We start from the raw sequence: 24,544 nt of genomic DNA on the forward strand, positions 1-24,544 counted from the left end.
GTCTGGGGCAGTCTGGTCCCGCAGGGGCCAGGAGGCTGGACCAGGTGACCCTCGCAGACTCCCTCAAGTCCTCTCTAACCTCGTTCTCGCCCCCTCGTGGGCTCTGACCTAGAAAAGACGGGGGTGGAAGGACAGAGACGGAGCTTCTGGACGCTAGGACCCAGCGCGGCCGGAAGGCGGGGTGAGGGCGCCGCGCGCCCCTCCCTCGGCGCGGGGAGAAAGTGCGCCCCGCGGCGCGCGGCAGCGGGAGGGCGCGGCGGGTGGGGGAGCGCGCGCCGGCGCTAGTGCGCGTGCGCCAGGGCGCGCGCCAAGCGGGGCGGACAAAGGGGCGGGCGGCGGCGCGCGAGCCGGAGGGCGGAGCCGCGGGCCGGGCGGGCAGGTGCGCGCGGGCCGGAGGGCGGAGCCGCGATGCCGCGATGGAGCGCAGCCCGGGCGGGCGCCGGGGCCGGGGCCCGAGCACCAGCCGGAGCGCGACCCGGAGCCGCAGCCAGAGCCCGGACCAGGCCGGGGTCCGGGACCGCAGGGCCGGGCTGCTCGTAGCGGCGGCGACGGAGCCCCCCAGCGGCTGAAGGGCTTCCTCCCAGCTCCTGCCGGTGGCCGGGACTCAGCAAGCCCCCCGAGGCTGGAGAGCGCGGGGATCCCCCACCACCTCCAGGACCCAGAAACCCCCAGGAAGGCGGGGAGGCCCCTCCAGATCCAACACAGAACGACTCCCCAGCCGGAGAAAGCGGAGACTTCCTCCGTATTCAAAAGATAGCGACCTCCCTACGGTACCGCGAAGACTCCCCCTCTTCAGTCTGGGCCCCCCAAGACCTAGAACGCAGTGACCCCCCCGTCCGAGATTGCGGGGACCCCTTCTCAAGATCCTGGTCATTACAACTCCACACCTCAAGACACGAAGACCTAGCTCAGAACACCCCTAGATCAGGGGGTCCTAGGTCCCCCCATTCCGGTACACAGAACCCCCAAATCTAGGGACCCGAGGACAGCAAGAGATATCCTTCACCAGCAAGAGGCCTCGTCCCCCCCTCCCCCCCAAAGCTCCAGGACCGGGGCGACTGAGCCCGTCGCGGCGCCCTTCTCATCCTAGCCCATGGTCGTGGCGCCCTGAGCCCCCCGGGCCGGGCTGACGAAAAGCGACACGGCGCCCAGGCCTCCTGCCGCGGCGTCCCCGCGGCCCCAGCCCAGGTAAGCCGGGCCCAGGTGAGGGGCAGCAGGTAAGTGGCCGCCGAGGTCCCTAGCCCTGTAGGTGGGGAAGGAAGTATTGGGTGCGCATTGCCCCCTCCCCAGCGTCGCCATGGAGCCGAGGCTGAAGGACGTCTCTTTGTGTCTCGCTTGGAGGAGCCGCCCCCTCCTCCTCTCCCTTCCCCCACCCCACACCCTAGCCCTGGGGTTTGGGCGCAGCTCCCTGGCCCCAGGGGGAAATGGTGGCAGAGCTCCTTTCGCCACAGAGAGAGGGGAAGAGGGTGGAGAGTCCTCCCCCAAAACTGGGAGCCTGGAGCTGTTGGATCCTCCGTCCTTGGAGTATATATACCCTTCCCCCGAGGCCAGGCTGAGTTCTCAAGTGAAGTTCCCCCTGGGAGGAGAAGACTTGGGGGTGTCCACAGGTGAGGGGGCCTGCAGTGTGTGGCTGTAGGGTGATGGCCGGGGCTTTGGGTGTGTGTCTTTGTCTGTGCGAGGGCAGGGAAGGAGTGTGTTTGAGAGAATGGATGGGAATCCCTTATTTTCTCTGTGACTCTTGGCCCCTCCCACCCCCCAGCCCAGGTCACAGTAGGAGAATTCACCCAGGCCATACTTTGTGCTCCTGGCAGGACAGCGAGGGGGCAAGCCCTTAACAAAGAGAGGTGCTGGTTTCTGGGGAGGGGAGGTAGTCTGGATGCAGAAGCGAGGTCAGGTCAGGGCACCTTTCTGTCCCCATGTGCCCCAAGGGCAAGGCCTTCCCCTCTCCTCCCGATCTCCAGAACACCCGGGGCCAAACCTCCGGTTGGGTCAGTGTGTTCTGGACAACCAAGGGAGCATTCTAGGTTCTCTCTCTAGCTTTCCAGGCGGTATACAAAGCAGTACCCTAGCCTGGCCCACAGTGAGGTCCTGAATCCCAGGCCCTACAGCTCCTGGGAAGATGAGAAGCCCAGAGGATGTTGCACCCTGAAATTCTGGATCAGAGATCCTGAGAAGGGTCTGGACCATGCCGAGGGAACACACTCTGGGCTGCTGGGTTTCCCCCCAGTCTCTTCTCTCTGACCCCTCTACAGGCAAGCAGTGGTGCTGAGGAAGCCAGGAATCTGGGCACAGGTGGCCCCACCAGGGGTTCCTTTGTTTATTTGTTCATTCAGCAAACCTTTAGCTAGTGTCTGTGATGTACCAGGAGTCAAGGTCCTGTTTCCCACTTCATCCCGATCTGTCCTGTTCCTGCATCCCTGGGCTGTTCTCGATTTGCCCAGGCCATGCTTGGTTGGTCCGGTTGAGGTGAGCCAGCTTAGGCCCAGCTGACCAGTTCTGACCCCACACCTGAGGCACCTGATCCCCATCCTGCTGCAGACTTGGGGGCCCTGAGCCTGGGCAGCCAATTCCTCTGCTCCCCCCTTCCCACCCCCAAGTGCCCCCACCCCACCTGCTGGTGGCATTGACCCAAGGGGGAGGATGTGACCAGTGGGAGAAGAGGTTGGGGGCGTTCCAGGCCAGACCTCTGGCAGCCCCTTCTGCAAATTCAAGGATGGTCGAGGCAGCCCCGCTCAGCACAGACTGTGGGAGAGCCAGCTGCCCTGAAGACTGGGTGACCTTGGGCAAGCGTGTGGCATCTCCTGGAGAGGACAGAATGAGCCACTCTTTGCGGCCGCGGGTGGATGTGGATTGCAGTTGGGCGGCGAGAAGCGTCCAGGTGTGTCCTCTCCATCTCTGGAGGAGTTCATTTTCCCCGGTGGGTTCCCCAGAGCCCAGGGCCTTGTTCTTCAACCCCCAGGCAGGGGAGTGGAGTGAGAGGCTAAAGAGCAGAGATCTGAGTCACTGTGACTAGGGAGGACCATCAAGAGGCCAGAGGGGGACAGAGAGAAAGACCTCCCTTCTCACTGACCTCCAGTGGCTCTCTACTGAGTCTGGAATAAAGCACAAAGCTCTTTGCAGTATGGCCCCAAACCATCTCCCAAGTGTCATCTCCCGCTCCTCACCCCCCATTCTCTACTTCTGGCTCTTCTCCTCCACGTCCCCTAACTCCCTCCCTCCATCAGGTGCTGGTCTCCCGACCTCAAAAGCTCCACGACAGGATGGCTCAGGAGCAGCACTCTGCCTCCACCTCCCCTTTTGATCTGACCTGGGCTGGCACAGAGTGCAGAGCTGACCTGGAGTGGTGGATGGGTTCGTGGCTTGGAGACGGTGGCACGTGTCTACATGTGCTCTGAGAGTTTGTCTCCACATCCAGACCCTGAGCTCCAGGAGAAGACCAGGTCTGTCTCGTCCATGCTGCCTGGGCTTTGTCTACCCAGAGCCTGGCATATTGTACAGCACATGTAACAATACAGCTTCTAGACGCATTTTGTTGATCCAAACAGTGTTTTTCTCATGTTTGCATTTGTTGCCAGTGCTAAAAATATATACCGTTTTACATACAAATATTGATTTTTGGATCCTCTTGAAAAATCAGATGATGTGGCCACCCCAGGCCAGAGCCGGAGAATGCCCACCTTCTTTAGACAGGTCTCCAGCTCACCTCCCTCGGCTTCCAGCTCACTCCAGGCCCCACCTGGCCTGTTCACTCATTTACGTGACCTGCAGGCCCCTCCTATAGGCATCTGGCTTTGCAGGCAGAGGGTGGAGACCACGAAATGTTTGCTCAGTGGGTAACCTTCGGCTGTTTGTTTTTAGTGCACATGGGCGTTCCCTGTCTCCCCCAGGGCCAAGTTAGGACACGCACGGGGCAGCATCCCTTGGGGGTCTTTAGGGTGAGGTGGTGAAGTAAGCCTGAATTCCTCCAGCCAGAGCATCTCTAGCCTAGTCCCACTTCTCACTCTCCCCCCGTCTTGTGCCCCCTCCCCTGTGCTAGAAGGATTCAGACACTGAAAACCTGTTTTAACTGTCCCATTTGCCCAGGAGCAAAAGTCCAAGTTTCTAGGCCCAGGTCTCGCTGAGGACTCTTGGGGAAGGACTGTTCTCTGGACCTCGGTTTACCTATGTCAGAGAGGACTTGGACTAGAGGTTCCCTCAGCTTGTTCCTCCTTGTTCGAACTTTCTAGGACTGAGTCCACGCTGCTCTGAGTTTTGATCAAGCAGGAGAGGTGGGGGCCTAGACGCAGAGGTCACTCAAAAATATTGACATTCCCTAAACATTAATGAAACCAATAGGTGTTGCCAAGGAGCTGCTGGGCCCCAGCCACTGGGCATGGCCCTGGAAGGGAGGGTGCCGCCTTCCTGGGTGAAGGTCCACAAGCAGCCCGAGGTCAAAGGAGACAGCAGAGCCTCATGGTTGAGAGCACAGGCTCTGGACTTCGCCTGAGTTTGAATCTCGCTTAGCTGATGTGTGACCTTGCACAAGTCAGTCAACCTCTCTGAGCTTCACTTTACTTATTTGGAAAACAAGGATAACACCTACGTCGGTCGTCAGGGGATTCAATGAGCTAAAGCATGAAAAGGGCCTAGGACAGGGTCTGGCATGTGAAAAGTGCTCGATAACTGTTGGCTCTTGTTAAGAGGGGCATTGGTGAATGGGTGGCTAAGCCTTGGTGGTAATGCCTCCTTGGTTTTCCTATAGCCAGTCTGGAGGGCCACAGGGCTTCTGCTGTCCTATGAAAGGGGAAGTGGGTGCCTGAGAGGCAGTACTGTGTGGTGTGTAAGAGCTCGGAGCATGCCCCTGCTGTGGATGGGGGTGGGGTGGGATTCAAGCCTGAGGGTCTGTGAGGGCCCTTCCAGAACCCCATCCTGAAGGGCAGGGTCTAGGCCTGGCCGTAGTTCTGTAGTTGAGGCCCTCTTCCTTCCCAGCTCTCCTTTCTAGATGAGGCACCTCAGGCTTCTGCTGGAGGGAGTCCCCGAGGCTTCTGCCCCAGGCGCATGGGCCTGAGGCCAGAGTCAGGACCAGCGTCTCCAACAGCCCCACTCCCTCCACTCCTCCCCTGGTCCCTTCGGGGTCTCAAGAAGCAGTGGCAGTTAGGCCTGGAGCTGCCAGTTAAAGCCCTCCCCTCTCCTGTGCACTTCCCAGCCCCCCATCCCCCCCACCCCCAGTAGCTTGGCCACAGTCTGGAGAGGGGCAGGTCCAGACTTCAGCTCAGCCTCCACTCAGGGAGCCATGTAATATCAGGGTTGGAAGGAACAGTGGAACATTCTTCCATGTCAAGTGCTCCATGCCGAGCACTGGGCATCACTTTCTCATTTGGCGCTGAGAACAGCACCACTTAACCCCAGAGCCGAGATCTGAGTCCAGCTCTGGGAGCCACCAAAGGTTTCTGTGAAACGTGCATCAAACTGCCTGGGTTCGATCCCTCCTCCCCCATTCACTAGCTGCATAACCTTGGACAGGGCAGTTGTCCTGTGGGACTCAGTTTCTTCTGCTGTAGAATGGGGCTGATAACCGCTCCTACCTCCTAGGGTTGTGCTGAGGACCAGATGAACCCACTACAGAGAAAGCACTTGTAGCAGTGCCTACTGAAGTGGCTGCTCTGCTTACTTCTGCCCCCCCCTGCCGGGTATGCAGATAAGCTGGTCCAGGCCAGGGGAGCCACTGTGACTGCGCCAGCTGTCCTTCCCTGTGACGGTAGCCAGTCCCGGGAAAGGCAGAGAATGTTCCATCTGCTTCTAGGTGTTGGGATGGCCCTGAGGGGCAAGGGCAGGGGCTGGAGAGGACAGAGCTGCCTCATCCTTCTCCAGGTCAGGCCCCCGCAAGAGGCTACACAAATCCCCGCCCCCAGGACAGCTCCACCGGTCTGTTGGGCCCCCCACCATAGCAGGAAGTCTTCCCAGTCTCTCAAGTCAGGGCCCATGGGCCTGTAGGGATATCCTCCCATCCTGAGAGTTCATGTGCCTGCCAGCCCTGACCCCAGGTGTCTCCAGAAGGGGCAGTGGGGCCCGCAGTAAATATGGATTAGTGGTAAAAAATACAACCTTCTCGACCCCACTGTGTGACTTTGGGCAAAGTGCTTAAGCTCTCTGTGCCTCAGATCCCTCATCTACAAAAAGGTAGATGGTACTAGTACCTGCCTTGTAGGGTCATAGTGAGGATTAAGTGAGTGAATGTTTGTAAAGTGCTATGAGTGGCATCGAGTACCCACTAAGGGTTTGCTGTTACTATTAGTCCTCAAAAGCCCTGAGCAGAAAGGGAATGTTAGCCCCACTTTTACAGGTAAAAAAAAAAAATGGAGGCTCAGGGTGAAGGTGTTTAGTCAGGTTCCATATCTAGGATTTAGGGAAGGTTCTGACCCGTTTTCCATACTCCCACACAGTTCACAGAGCAAGGCCAGCCAGAGGGACCTGCCAGGACCTGACCGGGGCTACAGCTGCAGGCCCCAACACAGCGCTTGGCCTTCCTGGCCCCACCTCTCTGCTCACACGGGGCCACGACAGAAGAGCCGCAGCACGGGGAGTCTTCTAAGGAAGACCCTAAAGCTTCCCTCCCTTTTTCCTCCTTCAAGCTTGCCCCAAGGACAGTAGAGGGAGGCTGCAGGGGGCTGGACTCCGAGTCTCTGAGTGCAAGCTGGGTCAGGTTCAGGCTGTCTCTCTCCACCTCTCAGGGCCTGGCACTCGGGCTGGCTTCAGGAAGAGTTTGCTCAGGTCTGGGGTTTGGAGTGCATCTCACTCAGAGTGAAAGCCTGGTCCTCACCGTGGCCTCCAAGGCCCTGTACACTGTTGCCCTCCTTCCCTCACCCCTCCTCTCCTGCCCCTCACCCCTTCCCCACCACTCTGCAGCCGTGCTGGCCTCCTCACTGGCCCCTGAGCACACCAGGCACAGTGCCCCATGCCTCTGCCAGGAAGGCACCTCCACCACAGTGTCCACACGCTTGCAGCCTTCTCAGTGGGGCCTCGCCTGACCGCCCACCATCTACAGTTTCATTCCCCACCCCCAGCCTCTCCTCGCCTCTCCTTCCTAACCTTTATTACTGTTGCCTCAAAACTAGAACGTAAGCTCCTTGAGGGCAGGGCTGTTCATTTGGTTCACAAACGTATTCCAGACCCAAGAACAGTGCCAAGCCCACTGTAGGAGCTCAACATATATTAACTGAATGTTCTGGAGCCTGACAGCTATCTCTTCCCTGCTGTGGGACGCTGGACACGTCATTTAATCTTTCCTTCTCTGAGTCTCAATGTCCTGACCTCTAGGGAATATAATGGGAATAATAATAGCAGCTTCTCCTAAGATGGTTGTGAGGTTTAAATGAGTCAATATATACAAAGTACTTATACTTTAAATGGTTCATCAATGTGGATATTATTAGCAGTCCTTTAACTTGCGCATTATGATCCTCGTTTTGCTGATGAGGACATAGAGGCACAGAGAGAGTAAGTGACTTACCCAAAGCCTCATGTCTAGAAATGTTATTGAGTCGGCTCCAGGCTCCTAAGCTAGGCTACACTCCCTGTTCCATCCCTCTGGGAAGAGGCGAGGGCTGTGATTGAGAAGGCTCATCTCTCCAGTGACCACCACCTGTCCACTGGTGGACACCCAGCCAAGGCCCTTGGCCCCCTCAGCCAGTGGCAGGCGACCACCCTCCACTCCTGTTGATGAACCCTGAGTGCTGGGCTACCCGCCTCCCACAGGCAACAAGGCTCCTGCCTCGTGCCAGCCCACAGGTTCTGCCCCAGGCACCGGCCCGCTGGTAGGCTGGGAGGGGTGAGGCCCAGGGCTCCCACCTCCCCACAGGGCCTGGCTGGGGAGGGCCAAAAGAGGCTGGAGAGCCTGTTCCAGCTCCGGGCACCAGCTGCAGGCAGACAGCATCACAGGCTATTAATAACCACTGAGGATGTGCCCCGGGGAAGGGGCAGACTGTGCCAGCTGGGAGGGAAGGCCGAGGCAGAGGCCAGAGCCAGAAGTGGAGCCTTGCAGCAAGGGGAACCCCAGCCTGCCCCTGGTGGGGAGGGTGGTGGGAAGAATGTTGTTTCCAGTTTCTGCTGCTTGACTGTGGGAAAGTCTCAGCTCTTCCTCTCAGTCTCCTCACCTGGGAAATGCAGGCGCTGGGTCAAAGGATCTCCAAAGTCCCTCTGGCTTAAGTGGGTGGCTTCTAGGTTCAGGGGGTGAGATTTAGCAGAGCCAAAGTGGCCCCCACTTCCAGCACAGAAAACCAAGGTACAGTGAGAATACCCAAGATGGTATAGAGTCCACAACAGAACCACGGTCCCAGGCCCCTCTGTCCAGCAAATTCTTACTGAGCATCTGCTCTGTGCCAGACACGTTAAGAACCATGTTAAATGGGCATTCTCAGCCCCCTTTTACTGACGGGCAAACCAAGTCTTCGGCTGCCCAAGATCATACAGCAAGAAGAGATGGAGCCAGAATTTGCACCCTGAGGGGAAGACAACAAAGAAAGAGGAGAATATTCTCCTCCTCCTGCTCCTTTTGAGCCAGAGTATCATGTTTGGTGGAGTCTATATTGTGTCAGAGGACCAAGAGGAAGGAGAGACCTTATCTGGAGTCTCGTGGGCTCCCCGGGCCCTGACCCCCTGATGTTGTCCGTAGAAGGGGGCCTGTGGTGCCTGGGGACATTTTTCAGGGGAGAGGGTACAGAGCCTTTGGTGACCCATCGAGGGATCAGAACCACTGGATAGCTCATTTCATAGACTGGAAAACTGAAGAGAAGGGGGGCTGGCCAGGGCTCCCTGGGGACCAGCAGCTGAGGCCAGAGCTCTTCCGAGTACCTCACAGGCCTCTCTCTGGGGCCAGAGGGCCCCCACTCCCTGGCAGCAAATAGGAGAGCCCACGTGTGAACAGGTTTCTGCACTGGGGTAAACAAATGTGAGGGTCGGTGACACCTTTCAGAGAAGGCTTAGAGCAGCAGAAAGCCAAATGGGGGCACCTGTCTTGGGGACATGGAGGGAGGGCTCTGCTCAGGGGTGGGTGTCAGGGGGCTCCCAGATGCCCCCACCTTCTTGAGCATGGGCTGGCCCGCTGTAGGAATTCAGGGAAACCAAGCTGGACCGTTCCTCCTCTGGCTCCTCTCAGGGAATACCAGTCCTGGGGTGCCGAGCCTGGGTGGGTGGGCATGACCTCCCCTCACACTTTCCTTTGGCATTGTCTGGACCCTCAACCACATCTGGTTCCTTTTACTCCCCAGACTCAAGAGGATTGTGCCTAGTGAAAAGTTTAATTCCTGCCCTGCCTCTGTTCACTCAGTTCCCACTCCTCTCCCCAGACATTCATTTGTTCATTCATTCACCAAATATTTATTAAGTGCCTGCTATGTGCCAGGCACTGTGCCAGTTGCTGGGGATAGAGCTGTGAACAAGACCAGGCTGACAAAGTCCCTGCCTTCGCAGTGCTTAAGTTCTAGTGGGGAAGAGAGCAGTCACAATAGAGATCACAAGTCGGTGAATTGTATAATGTGTTAGAAAGTGATACGCGCTACTGGGGAACAAAATAGAGCAGGATGCGGGGAGTGCGGGAGGGTGGCCCTAGTTAAGAAGGTGTCATTTGAGCAGAACTTGGAGGAAACGAGCCATGTGGATATCTAGGGGCAGGGAGCTGGCCTGTTGGGGGAATGGCAGGGAGACCAGTGTGTCTGGAGCAGAGGGAGGAAGGAGACAGGTCAGGGGGTAAATTGAGGGCCATTAAGGACTTTGGAATGAGATGGGAAGTAACTGATCCAATTGGGTTTTTTGGTTTTTTTTTAAAGATTTTATTTATTTATTTTTCCCCCAAAGCCCCAGTAGATAGTTGTCTGTCATAGCTGCACATCCTTCCAGTTGCTGCATGTGGGACGCGGCCCCAGCATGGCCGGAGGAGCGGTGCATCGGTGCGCACCCGGGATCCGAACCCGGGCCGCCAGCAGCAGAGCACGCGCACCTAACCGCTAAGCCACGGGGCCGGCCCTCCAATTGGGTTTTGACGGCTCCCTGGCCGCTGTGTCAAGAATAAATTGTTGGGGAGGGGCAGAGGACCAGTTAGGAAGTTACTGTGGTAGCTGAGAGACGATGATGGCTCAGACCAGTAGGAGTGAATGCTGAGGGTGGTCAGGCACCTTTATTAATGTCTGGTGTTGATTCCAGAGTTACTTTATGCAAATATAAGCAAATGAGAACCCTATTCTTATTTTCGTCCATTTCAAAGTAGCTTACTAAACAAAGTGATACGAGGCGCAGAGCAGGCAAGGGAGCTGGAGGCAGCTGCTGGGTTCCACCAAAAAGCAGCCCTCTCCTAGGGGCTGGGGGAGGGCCAGTGGCACAGCCCTCTGGGGAACATCAAGCACTCTACAGAAATTCCAGACGCATTCACCCTTTAACCTGGCAACCCATTTCTAGAATTGATCATACAGATACACCTGCACACTGCAGAATGACTTATGTACAAGGCTACTCATTGTTTGTAGTAAGTAGCAAAAGGTTGGACACCACCCAAGTGTCTGTCCCCAGGGGCTTGGTTAAATAAATGGCAGTATATCCATATGTACCTTTCCAGCCCTGGGTGCCTGGGTTCCCACTGTGGCGGTTCCTCCATCCTGGCTGCCCAGCCTCCCCAGGCCTCCCTAGCCTTGCTCTTAGTGCTGGAACGACCTGGGTGCTGTCCACGCCTGTGGTGCTGAAGGCAGTGGGGCTGGAGGAGGCCTGGGCTGCAAACCAGAAACCCAGAGTAGAGAAGGGGCGATAGAGCAGGGGAAGTTCAAGGCTCAGTCTCTGGCTCTGCCCCTCACCAGCTGAGTGACCTTGAGCAAGTTGCTTAACCCCTCTAAGCCTCCACATCCTTATCTGTAAAAGGCAGTTGCTGTGAAGATTGAATGGCAGCAGCAATGTAAAGCATTGGCATATTGAGAAAATAAGTGATAATTTTTACTATATCATTTTAGAGACAGTGAAGCATGGTAGTGAAGCTTTTGGACACTGGAGTGATTATGCCTGGATTTGAATCCTGGCTCTCCCACTTAGTGGACGATCTTGATCAAGTAACATGACTGCTCTGTCCCTCAGTTTCCTCATCTGTAAACTGGGGTGAATAATAGTCCTCATGTCATAGGAGGTTGTGAGGACTAGATGAGTTAATATCTGTGAGGCACTCAGCACATGAAGGGGTTCCCTAAGCCTTAGCTGTCATTGTCATCATCATTCTCATCACGGAACCCCAGCCCCTCTGTTCACAGTGACCAGTGTCACTCGCAGCCACCCCCATCTCTGCCATGCTCGGGGCCAGGGCAGTTGGAGGGAGACAGCACCTAGTCCTGCAGACACGCTGGCCTCCAGCCAGCCCTGCCACTGGCTTCGTCTGTGATTTTGAGCAGTGGCTGCTCTCTTCTGGCCATCAGCCTCTACATCTATAAAATGGGGCTAATGGTACCTCACGCAGGCCCCTGGGAAAACAGCTGTGTGCTGCAGGGTCACATTCAGGAAAGCCAGGATATAAAAAGTTACAGACTTCCCAAACATGGGAAGAATCATTCACCAGCATTTGTCACACCCTGGCTAAGTGCTAGGCATAGCAAGATGATTAAGGCATGGGGCTTGCTTTCAAGGAGCTCTTGGGTTTCCTGCTGGATTGTTAATCCTTTCAAGGCCCACTCAGGTGTCACCTCCAGGAAGCCACCCTCATCCTCACTGTCAGTGCCCTCCTTGGAAATGCTAGAGCACTGATCATTGCCTTCCTGGCCTCTGGTTATCTGAGTCCTTATTTTCTCTGCCTCCCTGACTTGTAGGCTCATACTCTATCTGACATATCGCTCTAACCTACTTGCCCCATGCCAGCACCCGGTACAGTGCCTGGACTCGAGTCGATATGCTTGTGTGGAATCTTTGGGTTGCAAGTTACATAAACTCAACTCAAACTGGCTTAAGTCAAAAAGGAAATGTATTGATTCATGAAACAATCATTCAGGAATCTGACTGGCTTTAGGCGTGCCTGGATCCAGGTGCTTTGAGTCTTCTGAAATCGCTCCATCTCCCAGTGCTGCTTATCTCCTTGTGGCCTCATTCCCCGGTGGGCTCTTCCCTGACGGTGTCAGAGCCGGCCCCCAGCAGCTCCAGGCCTGTGTCCTCCAGCTTTGCAGCCCAGGGTCAGAAGGTGTCTCTTCTCTGGTAGCAGCAGCAGAAGTCCAGGGCTTTGTTAAGGATACCCTTGGGGTTTGCCTATGCTGAGGGCATGGCATGGGTCCAGTGACCTGAGGGAGGGGACCGGGTCATGGGGACGGAGAACCTTAGAATCCCAGAGTGAGAGTAAGACAGGCCTGGCTGACCTGGTCCCACCTTGCCCCCCACTGATTCCCCAAGGATGGGCTTCAGGTCTCTGCTTCTCTACCCCAGCGACAGAGACGGCACTTTTTCCCTGCTGCGACTATGAGAGCACTCTCATTTTGAGTTGCTCTCTGCCTGCATCTGCCTTCAGGAGCCTCGCAGGACACAGTGATAACAGCTGTGGATCTGAGTTCAAATCCCAGCTCTGCTAATTATTAGCTCTTGGGCAAGTTACTCAGCCCATCTGTGCCTCAGTATCCCTTTCTGTAGAATGAGGATAATAACAGTAGCACCCAGCTCCCAGACTTGTGATTGTCAAATGATTTAGTCCGCAGTGTTGGCCCAGCACCTGGCATATGGTAAATGCTCAATAAACAGTCATCAGTATTATTATTCTCAAACAAAACAGGAGAAGAGCAGGCTCCTTTCTCTTTACAGGCTGGCCACCCTCCACCTATAACTGGATCCACCTGTAACTGGATTCTTGTCAATTGGTTGCCAGTGTTATCACCGTCCAGGTCACATTCTATGGCCACACTCCAGCAGTTGGCACACTGAGGTTCAAATCTTAGCTCTTTTGCCTGCTTGCTATGTGACCCTTGAGTTAGGGTGGTACCAGCTGCTGTAACAAATAAGCCCCTATGGCTCAGCACCCTAACACAACAGAAGTTTCCTGGCTCACATAAAACGCACAGCAAGTAATCCTCATCAGCAGGAGACCTCCCACACCCAGGGGACCCAGGGGTCCTCTGCATCAAGCCAGTATGCAGAAGAGGAGAGAGGAGAGAAATTCGCCCCATTCTTTTTTTTTTTTTTTTGTGAGGAAGATAAGCCCTGAGCTAACATCCATGCCAATCCTCCTCTTTTTGCTGAGGAAGACCGGCCCTGAGCTAACATCTATTGCCAATCCTCCTCCTTTTTTCCCCTTTTTCTTCCCAAAGCCCCAGTAGACAGTTGTATGTCATAGCTGCACATCCTTCTAGTTGCTGTATGTGGGACGCAGCCTCAGCATGGCCGGAGAAGTGGTGCGTCGGTACGCACCCGGGATCAGAACCCCGGTCCGCCAGTAGTGGAGTGCACGCACTTAACCGCTAAGCCACGGGGCCAGCCCTTGCCCCATTCTGAAAAGCCCCCGCCTAGCAGCAACACCTCATTTCTGCTCACATTCCACTGGGGAACCGGTCGCACGGCCACACCTGGGTGCAAGGGAGGCAAGAAAGTCCTTGCTGACAGCGGCCCTCCAGCAACGGCTCTGTACCATAGCGGAGGAAATGCAAAGTTTTGGTGGGCAGTTGGCTCTCTCTGCCACAACCGCAGTAAACATCCACCTCTCGGGCCTCTGTCCTTCATCTGTAAAACAGACAGCTTCGTTCGATGTGGCACTGGTTGTACAGCTCTACACAGTTACTAAAATCATTGAATTATATACTTACTGTGGGTGAATTTTGTGGTATGTAAATTATACCTCAGTTCAGCTGTCTTAAAAAATAGGAAGCATATTGCCCACTTCTCAGGGTACTTGTGAGGACTCAGTGAGTGAAATTTTGCCAAGCTGGCACTGTGTGTGTTGGGCGGGGGGGGGGATCGGGTAGTTTTCATAAGGGTGGAACCCACTCAAGCCACCTGCCAACAGGAAGTGGTGGGCGGTTCAGTCTTGCTTCTTGCTTGGGAAATCCTGCCCCCACCACAGTGGGCCTCCCAGCATGAGGCGGAAGACCCAGCCCACAGGGTCAGAGCCACGAGTGCTGCCGTGAAGACTGGGTGACACCCTCCTGCCTTCAGCAGCACAGACAGGAAATCGAGGGCCTCCCTCGGGGCCAGTGAGGACACACACCTGAGGTGCAAGTAATGTGAGTCCCCTGGGGCAGTGTAGTCAGCCTGAGTGTGGACCAATGCCGTGCGGCTGCGCGGGGCGAACGGAGGTCAGCCAGGGGCCCCCCGCCTGGTGCTGGGAAGCTCACAGCCATCAAGTCCACAGCTGCTCCTTCAAGTGGAGGCGGTGACGATAATGATCAAGTTCCCACTGATGCCAGACATAAATGCCTTCAACACTCGGTGGGTCAGATGGGTCTGACTGCACTCTGGGCTCGAGCCCCACCTGAAAAAAGCTGGTGTACCTACCGCATGGAGGAGTCAGTGAGTTCTACATGTGCAGCACCCGGACCCGTGCCTGGACCCAGTCAGCTCTCCACACGAGCTGGATGAATGCGTGTGCATCCTTGGCTGAGGCTCTGCCCTCTTCTGGGCCTCGGTTTCCCCTCTTGGGTACTGAGGGATCTGGATGAGATGTTCCAACATTCTGACTCCGGAAAACACTGTGGTTAAGAGCGTAGCTTCGGAGCCAGTCCCAGCCCTAGCTGTATGACCTCTGCGAGTTATTGAGTCCTCGCCTCCCTCTCCTTACCCCTAAAGCAGGGATCACAATCATGCCACCCCAGAGAGTCGCGAGGGTGAGCCGCTTCGCCCTTAGAATGGGCCTGGCACGTGGTAAGGACGATTTAAGTGTTAGCTGCTGCCGCTGCTGCTGCTGTTGTTATTTTCACTATTATTATTTTCTTCATCGTACGGATGTGGAGGCTGAGGCCCAGAGAAGTGACATGACTTGCTCAAGGTCACCCAGCTAAAAAGTGGCAAGCGTTAGGATCCAGGCCAAGCCTACTGAGCCCCAAGGCCTGTGCCGTTTCTGTCACTCCCCACTGCGCCTCTTAAGTCACATGCATTGTAACTGGGTCAGAGGCGCTGTGTACCTGGGGGATGACACAGCAGCGGGGACGGGCGTGCAGATTAATTCCTTGTCTCCTGCTGACTCCTGGCAGAGAAGAGGCCTGCAAGTAGAGGAAGGTTGGGAAGGAGGGAGGGGGCGATAGGGAGGACCCCCAAAACTGGACCCTAGGAACCAAGGGAAGGGATGAAGGAGAGTGGAACCTGATGTAGCCCCAACCCCGGGAAGCTCTTGGCCTGTGGATGGGGACAGACAGGGACACAGCTGAGACCACCACAAGATATTCAACAGGGGCCCTAAAAGAGAGACAGACAGACAGACCTTGTTTGAATCCTGGGGCCCCCCAGAGACAGGAATTGGCACCTGGGACAGCAGGGAAGGCTTCCTGGAGGAGTGGACCCTGAGGAGATGGGGTATGGGGCATGGGGAGGTGAAGGCAGGCAGCAAGATGGTGGAGGAGACTGGAGAGGGGTGTTAAAGCTGTGGAGAGGCAGTGCAGGGCAGTGGTCAGAGCACGGGCTGAAGCTGGAGGTGAGGGGGCAAATGTAGGGCTCAAACCCACCCCCACTGTGGCTGTGCCCCTGACCCAGCCCAGGGCAACTCTGAGGCCAGAGCAGCAGGGACAAGCCAGGCACCCAACAGTCCCTGGGGGAGGGAGGAGAGGAGGGAGGGAAGAAGGGCTTCTAGCAACTTGCTGCTGCCAGTCAAGCTTCCAGGGGACGCAGAAACAGCCTGAAGTGACCTTGCAGGGCCAAAGCCCGAAGTGGGAGCATTACACACGTGTATACACATGTGCCTGCACACACGTGGCTTGCCCACCGCAGCAGCCTTCGGGGAGTCCACACACATCAGGAGAAGTAGGTCAGCAGAGCAGCCCAGCGTCTCTCCCTGGCAGGCAGGGGAAGAGTTCAAGGCAAAGAGAGTGTGTGCCCATCATATCCCTCGGGGATGGCCCCAGCCTCCACAGAAGGGCCCGAGGCCGCCTCACCTCCCCTGCTGCATCAAAGTGGATCGCCGGCCTGGCTCTCTCCCTTGGGACCCTCTGACAGAGGCTGGGGGAGGTGACCCCTCCCAGCCCTGAAACCAGGGAAAGACTGCTGTGGGGAGATGTCACCCACTGTAGCCCAGTTGGTGGCTGCAGCAAGAGGGGCCCAGTGCTGTCCGGCCCGGAGCTAGGACTACATAGAGACTTGACGACAGGTGCCACGGCAGGGCTGGGTTCAACACTGAGGGTGGCAAAGGGAGGGGAAGCAGCACGGTTCTCTGTGGGCCTGGCCCCATGCCTCCCTCGGGGTCTGTGAAATGGGCTGGTCCAAGCTACAGACTAGATTCTCTGAGGGCATGCATGGGGCATTCCAGATGAGTCCTGGCACACATTCAGACTGAACACACTAGGGGAAGAGAGGCAGTAGCTTGTGGGGCAAGGTCCTCTCAGAATCAGGCTTGTTCATGAATGGAGGGAAAGGGAGCTGAATGGGGAGCCGGATCTTGAGGAAGCAGAAGGGGCGGAGCCACAGCTGAGGAGGGGAGGAGGCGCTCAGCTCCCCCAGCCAGCTGGGCGGACGTGCAGATGGAGCTCCGTGTGGGGCCGGGTGGGAGGCCAGGAAGTTCCCTCCTGATGTTCCTCCTCTCCCTGTGAAGTGGGAGGCTGGGTCGTGCCGAGAGGGAAGGGGAAGGCAGAGGCAGAAGAGAGTTTGGGCCTGGAAGGGGAGCGGCTGCCCCGGGGAGAGGGGCGGGGCTCATGGGAGCTCACCCCTGCCCCCAGCCTCCAGCCATGCTCACAAGAGAGAATGCGGATGGTGCCAGGGAGAACACATCCCACCTGACCCTGAGAGAGCGCTAGTTACTGCGTGCCAGGCACCGAGCACTTCACACCTATGAACTCACTTCATCCTCACAACAGCCGTAGGGAGAAGGTACTATTACATTATATCCTTTCTATAGGTGGGGAAACTGAGGCACAAAGCCATGAAGTAACTTGCCCAAGGACATCCAGCTAGGAAGTCGTAGTGCTAGAAATCAGACCCAGGCCATCTGGCTCCAAGTCTGTGCTTCTCCCGGAGAGCCGTGGTTGTCTGGCGGGGTGGGGGCGGAGGGGCAGGCTGGGGATGCTGCATGCTGGCTGGTACACCTGGGGCTGGAGGTATAAGGGAGCGAGCGGAGGGCTGAGGAGGTGCACAGGAGGTAGGCTTCCCCGGCCGGAGGCAGCTCACGGAGGCCTCTGCAGTGCGTGCACGGACGTATACACATGGGCACCTGCTCCTGGAGGCTCGCTCCCCGGCCAACCCTCCCCCCTGTCAGACAGACAAAAGCAGGCCCCAGATGGGCGCTCACTGTCACCCAGGCCTGGCTCTCCCTGCTACAGCTCCCGCACCCCCAACACCATCTGGAGACAAACTCAGTACCCCTGAGGGGTGGGTGTATCCAGGAAGCCCACCCCAGCTTGTGTGGAACCTGCAGGTGTGGGTCAGGCTGTGAATGTGGAGGGTGGGGCGGGGGAGGGCTGGGTCTTTGTGGGACAAATGCTCTATCCTGGTGTCTGGGGGTGCCGGGCGGGCCCTGGGAGCACAGCTGTAGCTGTGTGTGCCTGAGCAGCTGTGGTAGGGAAGGCTGGGGTGGGTGTGTGGCCGTATCTGCACTGTCCTGCTGTTGTCTAAGACCCCGGGGCTGAGGTATCTGATACTGTGACCCCTGCCTCAGAGCCCCCCCATCCCTGCCTTATTTTCTCTACAGCCCATATCACCTTTATCACAGCATATAATTCACGCGTCCACTGTGCTCATGGTCTGTCTCCTCTCTAGAACGTAAGTCTCATGAGGGGGATAATCTTGTCCGTTTGTTCAGTGCTGTGTCTCCAGGGCTCTGAACAGCACCTGGCAAACAGCTGGTAAATGCGCACACTTGGTATATGGCGTGTTTTTGTGTCTGTATCATGCCTGACGCTGTGTCTGGATGATGGCATGAGGCAGGCCGGTGGTACTTAATTGGGGGGCAGGGGGCAGTGACTATCTCCAGGGAGCACTTGCTCAGGCCTGGCCCTGAAGTTTGGGGGAAAGGCGATGCGGCAAAGATGCTTGTCGCCCCCTCGTGGTCATCTTGGGGCTGGCGTCTGGGCCCAGCTCAGGGATCCTGGGCACTGGGAGGGAGGAGGGAGCCCTGGCCTGAAGTCTCACACTCTGTGCCATATCCCCCACAGGGAGAAGATGAGCGTGGGCTGCCCAGAGCCCGACCCGCCCCACTCCCTGCCCTGCTGTGGGCCAGGGGCCACCTCTGGACTGGGTGCAGGCGTGCCCCTCCTCACCGAAGACATGCAGGCGCTGACCCTCCGCACGCTGGCTGCCAGCGACGTCACCAAGCACTACGAACTTGTCCGGGAGCTGGGCAAGGGCACCTACGGGAAGGTCGACCTGGTGGCCTACAAGGGCACAGGTGAGTGTCTGCAGGGTGGCCGGTGTGAAGGCTGGGCGGGGACTTGGCTGGGGCTCTCAGGTGCTCTCTGCCGGGGCCAGGAGGCCAGCAGGGAGGTCGAGTCAATGGTCCAGGTGGAGAGGATACAGCCTGAAGCGGCCCAGAGGAGGAGAGTAGGCAGATGGGACAAGGGAGGAATCTGGGCAGAGCCCCAGACTGGAAGGTGGCTGCCTTTGGGACAGCCAAGGGGATGCACCCTGGGACCTCTGGAGCTCTGGAGAGGTCAGGGCTGGCAGTGGTGTTTGGGGAATCCCTGGGGGAATCCCCAACGTGATAGCTGACCCTGGGGAGATGCACAGAACTGAGGCTGGGTCCTGGGGAACAGGGCAGCATGCTTAGAGAGGAGTGGGAGATGACCCTGTGAGGTCACTATGGCCTTTTCCGTTTCTTAGAGGAGGACACTGAGACCAAGAGAGATTCACTCAGGCAAGGTCAACAGAGGGTTTGAGCTAGCAGGAGACCTTAGTCCTCAGCTCCAGAATCTTCTCGCTTAACCCCTGAGCCTGATGCCGTCCCCACACTGTAGGCTCCCAGCAGTGCCCACTCAGCAGTCAGGGACAGGAGCTGCCAGAATGCCCACAGCTGCTCACACCTGGGGTGGGGGCTCTGTGCCAACTGAGGGCAGCACAAGGAGCACTGGACAGGGGTCACCTGAGCTTTGCTACTTGCTATGGGACCTTGGGCAAGTGATTTAACCTCTCTGTGCCTAGGTTTCCTCCTCTGTAACATAGGGTAGCATTAGTGCCCACCTGATGGGGTCATTATGAGGATGTGAAATGCTGCAGGCAGGGCTGTGACGTGTAAGTGCTCTGTAGACACACATTTGTAGTCACCCAGCTGTGCACCACGCACAGAGTCGGGGACGTGCGCCTTGCAGGCCCTTCACCTCCCAGTGTCTAGTTCCGTCTTATTCATTCAGCCATTTAACAAACATTTGTTGGGCACCTGCCGTGCACCGGACTGTGTTGTAGGCACTGGAGATACAGCAGTGAGCAAGACAAAGGACTGTGCCCTCCGGGAGCTGCGTTCTAGCTGGGGAGACAGACGAGAAATAAGCAGAGTGTGTCAGGAAGAAAACCAGAGAGGGTGGAGGAAGCAGCAGGCCCTTCTCACCGAGGGCTACAGGCTGGGTGCAGAAGGCCCAGGTGGACCCCTGACTTGCCGCATGGCCTTTGGCAAGTTCTGTCCCTGCGCTGGGTCTGTTTCCCACCTGTCAGACGAGGACAGTCATGCCCACTGGGGCCCCATCGTGCCCTGTGGCCAGGACAGACCGTGCAGACAGACATGGGTACATGTTAGGTGCAGGAGCACAGGCAGAGGGGTCCTCACCGCCCTTGCTGCTGCCCCATCAGGCACGAAAATGGCGCTGAAGTTTGTGAACAAGAGCAAAACCAAGCTGAAGAACTTCCTGCGGGAGGTGAGCATCACCAACAGCCTCTCCTCCAGCCCCTTCATCATCAAGGTCTTTGACGTGGTGTTTGAGACCGAGGACTGCTACGTTTTTGCGCAGGAGTACGCGCCCGCTGGGGACCTGTTTGACATCATTCCTCCTCAGGTACTTGGGGCCGAGGCTGAGGGAGGGGAGATGGTTTTCCGGGCCCCCGAGTGTGAGAGTCAGGTCACTCATCTAATCAACAAGTATTTACTGAGCACCTACTGTATGCCAGTCACTGTTTGGAGGGGACACAGTAAACAAGACAGGTCCTGCTCTCGCCCCAGTGGGGGAACCGGCCATGCAAGAAGCCAGGTCACAGACTGAGATAAGCACCGGGAAGGAAGCAGCCAGGGTGAGGGGATGAAGTCCAACAGCACCTCCTCTGCAGCTGCGTAGGAACGGGTGGGGGCGGAAGAGGGGAGGCGGCAGGGCCATCAGAGGCTTCCCAGAGGAGGTGCCCTGGAGTGAGGAGGGTGCCGGGAGGATTCCAGTGCCAGGCTCGAATCTGCTCTGCCGCTTACTCAATAAGTGATAAGGCCTCTCAGAGCCTCAGCGTCCCTCTACGGGAAATGGGCTAACAGGAGCCGCTGTGAGGAGTTGATGAGACAGTGCGGGACAGGGCGCTTAACACAGCACCTGGCCCACGGTGGGCGCTCAGTACTGGTCGGTGCTGCAGTTACTGGGGAAAAGGGTGGGGGTGGAAACCGCCCAGCCAGAGGAGGAGCCGGAGACGCGCAGGCGGGATGGGGCGTGCAGCCGGCGCCCGGATCGGGGGCAGGGCCCAGGCCGCGGGTGGGACGAGAGCGGCAGCAGCCGGAGTGGGGGCAGGGCAGCCCTGGAAGTTGAGTCCGAGCGGGACGGGGCCCGGAAGGAGACAGAGCCGAGTCGGGGCAGTGCAGGCCCTGAGCGCCCTCTCCCGCCCGCCGCCAGGTGGGGCTCCCCGAGGACACGGTGAAGCGCTGCGTGCAGCAGCTGGGCCTGGCGCTGGACTTCATGCACGGGCGGCAGCTGGTGCACCGCGACATCAAGCCCGAGAACGTGCTGCTGTTCGACCGCGAGTGCCGCCGCGTGAAGCTGGCCGACTTCGGCATGACGCGCCGCGTGGGCTGCCGCGTGAAGCGCGTGAGCGGCACCATCCCCTACACGGCGCCCGAGGTGTGCCAGGCGGGCCGCGCCGACGGCTTCGCCGTGGACACGGGCGTGGACGTGTGGGCCTTCGGCGTGCTCATCTTCTGCGTGCTCACCGGCAACTTCCCGTGGGAGGCGGCCTCGGGCGCCGACGCCTTCTTCGAGGAGTTCGTGCGCTGGCAGCGGGGCCGCCTGCCGGGGCTGCCGTCGCAGTGGCGCCGCTTCACCGAGCCCGCGCTGCGCATGTTCCAGCGGCTCCTGGCGCTCGAGCCCGAGCGCCGCGGGCCGGCCAAGGAGGTCTTCCGCTTCCTCAAGCACGAGCTCACGTCCGAGCTGCGGCGCCGGCCCTCGCACCGCGCGCGCAAGCCCGCCGCCGGGGACCGCCTGCCGGCCGCCGGGCCGCTGCGCCTCGAGGCACCCGCACCGCTCAAGCGGACGGTGCTGACCGAGAGCGGCAGCGGCTCCCGGCCCGCGCCCCCCGCCGTCGGGCCCGTGCCCGTGCCGGTGCCCGAGGCCGGCCTGGCGCCCCCGGCGCCCCCGGGCAGGACCGACGCCCGCCCGGACAAGAGCAAAGGGCAGGTGGTGCTGGCCACGGCCATCGAGATCTGCGTCTGAGCCGCCCCCGCCGCCCTCGGGCCGGGGCGCCGTGCACGCAGCCGGGCCGGCGCGGGAGCCGCGCTGGGCCCGCTCCAAGCCGGGGTGGCGGCCGCGGCGAAACCGAGCAGCCCCCGCGGCGGCGGAGGGAGTAGTGGTAGACTAGGCGGGACGCCGGCCCAGGCGCCCGGACGGCGGCGGGCTGCTGAGATAGCCACCAAAAGACCTCTTGCCCCGCCTGTGGGGCAGGGGCTTGGCCCGGAGGAGCCAAGCCCTACAGACCAGAGGATTCAGAGGCCCCCCTGACACCTAGGAGCTTGCAGGTGGACTCCCCAACACCTCCCTGAACCCTGGAACCCTGACTAGTTGCTCCTGGCCCTTTACACCCCCTGGCAGGTCACCCCGCAGTCCCACCCCAGGTCCTGCCCTCCTGGCACCCCCCTCAGCCCACCCCCAACCCTGGGCACAGAAAGGGACTGAAGTCTTGGGGCAGAGGAGGGGCTTAGGGCCCGGGGCACTGGCTGGGAGGAGGGCGGTGAGCTGAGAGCAGGGATGTTGCTCTGCTGCATCCTGCCCCTTTCCTGGGAGGCTGGAGGGGAGAGGCCAAGTCCCCTGCAAAATGTAGCAAATGTCTGGATGTTGCAAAAGTGTGTGTGCAGAGACAGGCCCCTGAGAATCTAGTGACCCCCACAACGCATTCCCCCGAGGAGGACACTGAGCCCACCAGGAGGGCAACTTGTCTGGGGCCACACAGCCACGAAAGGTGGGCCTCTAGTAGCGTCCCCCCTCCTCCCCAGGGATTGTTGTGACAACTCCTGGACAGAAGGGCTCCCGGGGCAGGGGCCTCAGCTGCCACTGCATCCCTAGGGCAGGGGAGGGAGTGCAGAGCCCAGGGCCGGCCCAGCTTCCCCTGCCGGCTGCACCTTCTCCAGACCCAGGGCACCTCTCCGATCCTCGCCACCCCGGCCCAGACACAGAGGCCTGGGCTTCTGGCAGACAGCGAGGTGATATGTGCCAGGAGTTCCTCCTGGGTTTCTGCTGGGGTAGAACACGTCCGCCTCGGGCTGACCCCATCTCCATGCCTAAGTTTCTGGCACTGGAGTGTGCTGCTGTAGGTATGAGAACGGGGGCTGTAGAAATGTGAGGGGGGTGAGTATGTGACAGGTGTGTGTGGTGTGAGCGTGAGTAGAGTGCATGTGTGTGCGTGGAGGCTTGTGTGTTGTGACTGCATCCAGACACCTCAGCAACTCCGCCCCACCCCCAGGATTCTCTCCAGGCAGCTGCCAGAGGCCGTCCAGGCCTGCGTTTCACCACACCCCTCAGGGAATCCCCAAGGAGGCACCTGCAGGTTGGTTCAGGCCCTTAGGCAGCAAAATGGATTCACCCAGCGCCCCCTCATGACCCCTGCCCTCTGTGGAGGCCCGGGACCCCGCAATAACCTCAACGTGGGTGAGGCTGCTCCCTCTGCCTGGCAGTGCCCCATCCACCGTCCCGGGCCACTCCTGTCAGGTCCCTCCTGGGGTTCTAGGCCATTTGAGGGGGCTCCCTGATGGCCAGGCTGACCAGAGGGGGCCCTGACCACCCTCTGGCCTGGAGCCCCCACCTCTCTACTCACCTCTCATTCCCAGTGCGCAAAAGGGCTATAGGTCCCCCTGCCCTGCCCGGGTCCAGTTTACAAACAGCGTGCGGCTGCCCCAGGGCCTGGACCCCTTTCCCCGATGTGCCCACCCCTCTCGACACCCACCTCCCAGCAGGCATTGGGGCCCTCCACATGCCAGGTAAGTAGCAAACCCCTCCTCCCACCAAGGGCCAAGTCTCTGAGAAGGCCCCTCATCAGTGCCCCCGGCTCACCTGGAGCTCCTGAGCCGTCTGGGTGCCTCTCCCAGCCGCGACTTCTCCTTTTGCCTTAGGCCTCTCGACATCCTGTCTCTCCTGCAATAATAAGGAAGCGAGATTCCACATAGACGTCCTTGCCGTGCACCCTCTCTCTCTCTCTGTTAAGATCCTGTGTGGGAGTTTCTCCCTTGTCGTAGTATCTAGGATATTAGAGCTGGGAAGTGACCGTAGTTCTGTAGCCCAGCCCCTGTTTCAGAGGCAAGGGGGCAGCAACGGCCCGACGCAGAAGCGGAACCAGAACCAGGTCTGCTCCTTCCCTGTCCGGGCCCACTGCTGCTGCCTCCGCCTCTGCTGGTCGGGTTGGGACCCTTTGCCCCTTAAGAGAGGTGTTGGTCACAGATGTTTACCTCAGTTTATGTCACTGTCGAAGAAACAGAAAATAAATAGCAAAAAATTAATAACAACGTAGACGTGAAGACTTAGAAGATAAAAATCTTACACAAAAAAAACTCCCCCCTTGCGGTTCTTCTGTGAAGGTGTATGTGTGTGTGTGTGTGTGTGTCTCTGTCCCACCCCGGGCAGGCTGGGTCATCCCCGACCTCTGTTCCAGCCCCTGTGCCCCGCACATGGTCCTCTGTCCTTCGGTGCTTCCCAGAGGCCCCTCTGAGCTGGCCTGTGGGGTGTGGGGAGCCCCGTGGGCGGGAGGCAGGGCCACAGGTCAGCTAGAGGGTCTCCCACCAGGCCCGCCGATGCTCCCGGAGCCCATGCTGTGGCCGGTGGGACAGTCCTGGTGGTTGGCATCAGAGTCCAGGCCTGGCTCAGGGCTGGGGTGGAATCCCAGCCCTGGAGCCCCAGACCCTCCTGTCTTGCCACCCTCCCCCACCATGTGTTTGTAAATACTCTGGCATCCTTTGGCCCTGAGAAGGTTTTTAAATGTGTTATTTACTTCTCTAATCATGACAATTGCTATAAAATAAACAAGAGTTTAGAAAAATTACCACTGGGTGCCTGTCGTG

The 24,544-nt window shown here is 58.5% G+C and overlaps 1 protein-coding gene across 3 annotated transcripts; it reads left to right on the forward strand.

Moving 5' to 3' along the window:
- The first annotated feature begins 403 nt into the window (after window positions 1–403).
- SBK1 (SH3 domain binding kinase 1) lies at window positions 404–24,544 on the forward strand. 3 transcript variants are annotated; one of them, XM_087417188.1, is made up of 5 exons: window positions 404–1,188; window positions 17,801–17,871; window positions 18,264–18,496; window positions 19,888–20,090; window positions 20,901–24,544. In XM_087417188.1, the coding sequence occupies exons 2-5, from the start codon at window positions 17,849–17,851 to the stop codon at window positions 21,711–21,713; spliced, it is 1,272 nt and encodes a 423-aa protein (XP_087273314.1). In that variant the 5' UTR covers window positions 404–1,188; window positions 17,801–17,848; the 3' UTR covers window positions 21,714–24,544. The 3 variants fall into 3 exon arrangements, with proteins under 3 accessions (XP_087273314.1, XP_087273315.1, XP_087273313.1); XM_087417187.1 differs by lacking the exon at window positions 404–1,188 and adding an exon at window positions 15,788–16,983; XM_087417189.1 differs by lacking the exon at window positions 17,801–17,871 and having other exon boundaries at window positions 405–1,188.

This window comes from Ceratotherium simum, chromosome 26 (genome assembly GCF_057802395.1).
Source record: "Ceratotherium simum simum isolate JZ-2026a chromosome 26, ASM5780239v1, whole genome shotgun sequence".
Taxonomy (NCBI): Eukaryota; Metazoa; Chordata; class Mammalia; order Perissodactyla; family Rhinocerotidae; genus Ceratotherium; species Ceratotherium simum.

Bases quoted from the DNA above. Each gene is read 5' to 3' on its own strand.
- SBK1 (XM_087417187.1), top strand. From the start codon at position 16,945: ATGAACTCACTTCATCCTCACAACAGCCGTAGGGAGAAG. The intron at 17,872-18,263 runs GTAAGTCTCATG...TATCCCCCACAG, and splicing joins GTCTGTCTCCTCTCTAGAAC to GGAGAAGATGAGCGTGGGCT. The intron at 20,091-20,900 runs GTACTTGGGGCC...GCCCGCCGCCAG, and splicing joins TTGACATCATTCCTCCTCAG to GTGGGGCTCCCCGAGGACAC.